Consider the following 1,684-nt stretch of genomic DNA (forward strand, 5'->3'; position numbering starts at 1 on the left):
CTATGGTGGTTGTGTGATGGTTATATTATAGTTACAGCTCTACGTGTATGTTGTAGAGTGGTTCTATGGTGGTTGTGTGATGGTTATATTATAGTTACAGCTCTACGTGTATGTTGTAGAGTGGTTCTACGGTGGTTGTGTGATGGTTATATTATAGTTACAGCTCTACGTGTATGTTGTAGAGTGGTTCTATGGTGGTTGTGTGATGGTTATATTATAGTTACAGCTCTACGTGTATGTTGTAGAGTGGTTCTACGGTGGTTGTGTGATGGTTATGTTATAGTTACAGCTCTACGTGTATGTTGTAGAGTGGTTCTATGGTGGTTGTGTGATGGTTATATTATAGTTACAGCTCTACGTGTATGTTGTAGAGTGGTTCTATGGTGGTTGTGTGATGGTTATATTATAGTTACAGCTCTACGTGTATGTTGTAGAGTGGTTCTATGGTGGTTGTGTGATGGTTATATTATAGTTACAGCTCTACGTGTATGTTGTAGAGTGGTTCTATGGTGGTTGTGTGATGGTTATATTATAGTTACAGCTCTACGTGTATGTTGTAGAGTGGTTCTATGGTGGTTGTGTGATGGTTATATTATAGTTACAGCTCTACGTGTATGTTGTAGAGTGGTTCTATGGTGGTTGTGTGATGGTTATGTTATAGTTACAGCTCTACGTGTATGTTGTAGAGTGGTTCTATGGTGGTTGTGTGATGGTTATATTATAGTTACAGCTCTACGTGTATGTTGTAGAGTGGTTCTATGGTGGTTGTGTGATGGTTATAGTATAGTTACAGCTCTACGTGTATGTTGTAGAGTGGTTCTATGGTGGTTGTGTGATGGTTATGTTATAGTTACAGCTCTACGTGTATGTTGTAGAGTGGTTCTATGGTGGTTGTGTGATGGTTATATTATAGTTACAGCTCTACCTGTATGTTGTAGAGTGGTTCTATGGTGGTTGTGTGATGGTTATATTATAGTTACAGCTCTACGTGTATGTTGTAGAGTGGTTCTATGGTGGTTGTGTGATGGTTATATTATAGTTACAGCTCTACGTGTATGTTGTAGAGTGGTTCTATGGTGGTTGTGTGATAGTTATGTTATAGTTACAGCTCTACGTGTATGTTGTAGAGTGGTTCTATGGTGGTTGTGTGATGGTTATATTATAGTTACAGCTCTACGTGTATGTTGTAGAGTGGTTCTATGGTGGTTGTGTGATGGTTATATTATAGTTACAGCTCTACGTGTATGTTGTAGAGTGGTTCTATGGTGGTTGTGTGATGGTTATATTATAGTTACAGCTCTACGTGTATGTTGTAGAGTGGTTCTACGGTGGTTGTGTGATGGTTATATTATAGTTACAGCTCTACGTGTATGTTGTAGAGTGGTTCTATGGTGGTTGTGTGATGGTTATGGCGTGTACCTCCGCGGCACCAGCAACGTTAAGCTGCAGCATCCCTTTCCTGTCCTTCTCCTCCAGGCTGGAGTACTGGATGGTCTGCACCTGTGTGAAGTTGGCCAGGTGGGTCGGCTGGGGTGGGGTGGGGGGGGGGGGGGGGCAGAGAGATACAGACTTAGATTTAGAAAGCTTGAATGTCCTCAATGAGGTAATTTGTTGTTCAGCACACATAAAACACACATATAGACACATACAATACAATCACGATACAATCACAAACAAAAATGGC

The 1,684-nt window shown here is 40.7% G+C and overlaps 1 protein-coding gene across 1 annotated transcript in view; it reads right to left on the reverse strand.

Annotated features, from left to right (window-relative positions):
- The window catches only part of LOC311327999 (focal adhesion kinase 1-like), a 58,067-nt gene extending 56,545 nt beyond the window's left edge, over nucleotides 1–1,522 (reverse strand). The window contains exon 1 of the mRNA XM_084461111.1: nucleotides 1,420–1,522. Within this exon, the coding sequence (XP_084317237.1) occupies nucleotides 1,420–1,452 (33 nt within the window). The 5' untranslated portion in view covers nucleotides 1,453–1,522. The remainder of the gene's footprint in view (nucleotides 1–1,419) is intronic.
- Nucleotides 1,523–1,684: the final 162 nt, after the last annotated feature.

The sequence above is a fragment of the Borostomias antarcticus genome (genome assembly GCF_949987555.1).
Source record: "Borostomias antarcticus genome assembly, chromosome: 36".
In the NCBI taxonomy this organism is placed as follows: domain Eukaryota; kingdom Metazoa; phylum Chordata; class Actinopteri; order Stomiiformes; family Stomiidae; genus Borostomias; species Borostomias antarcticus.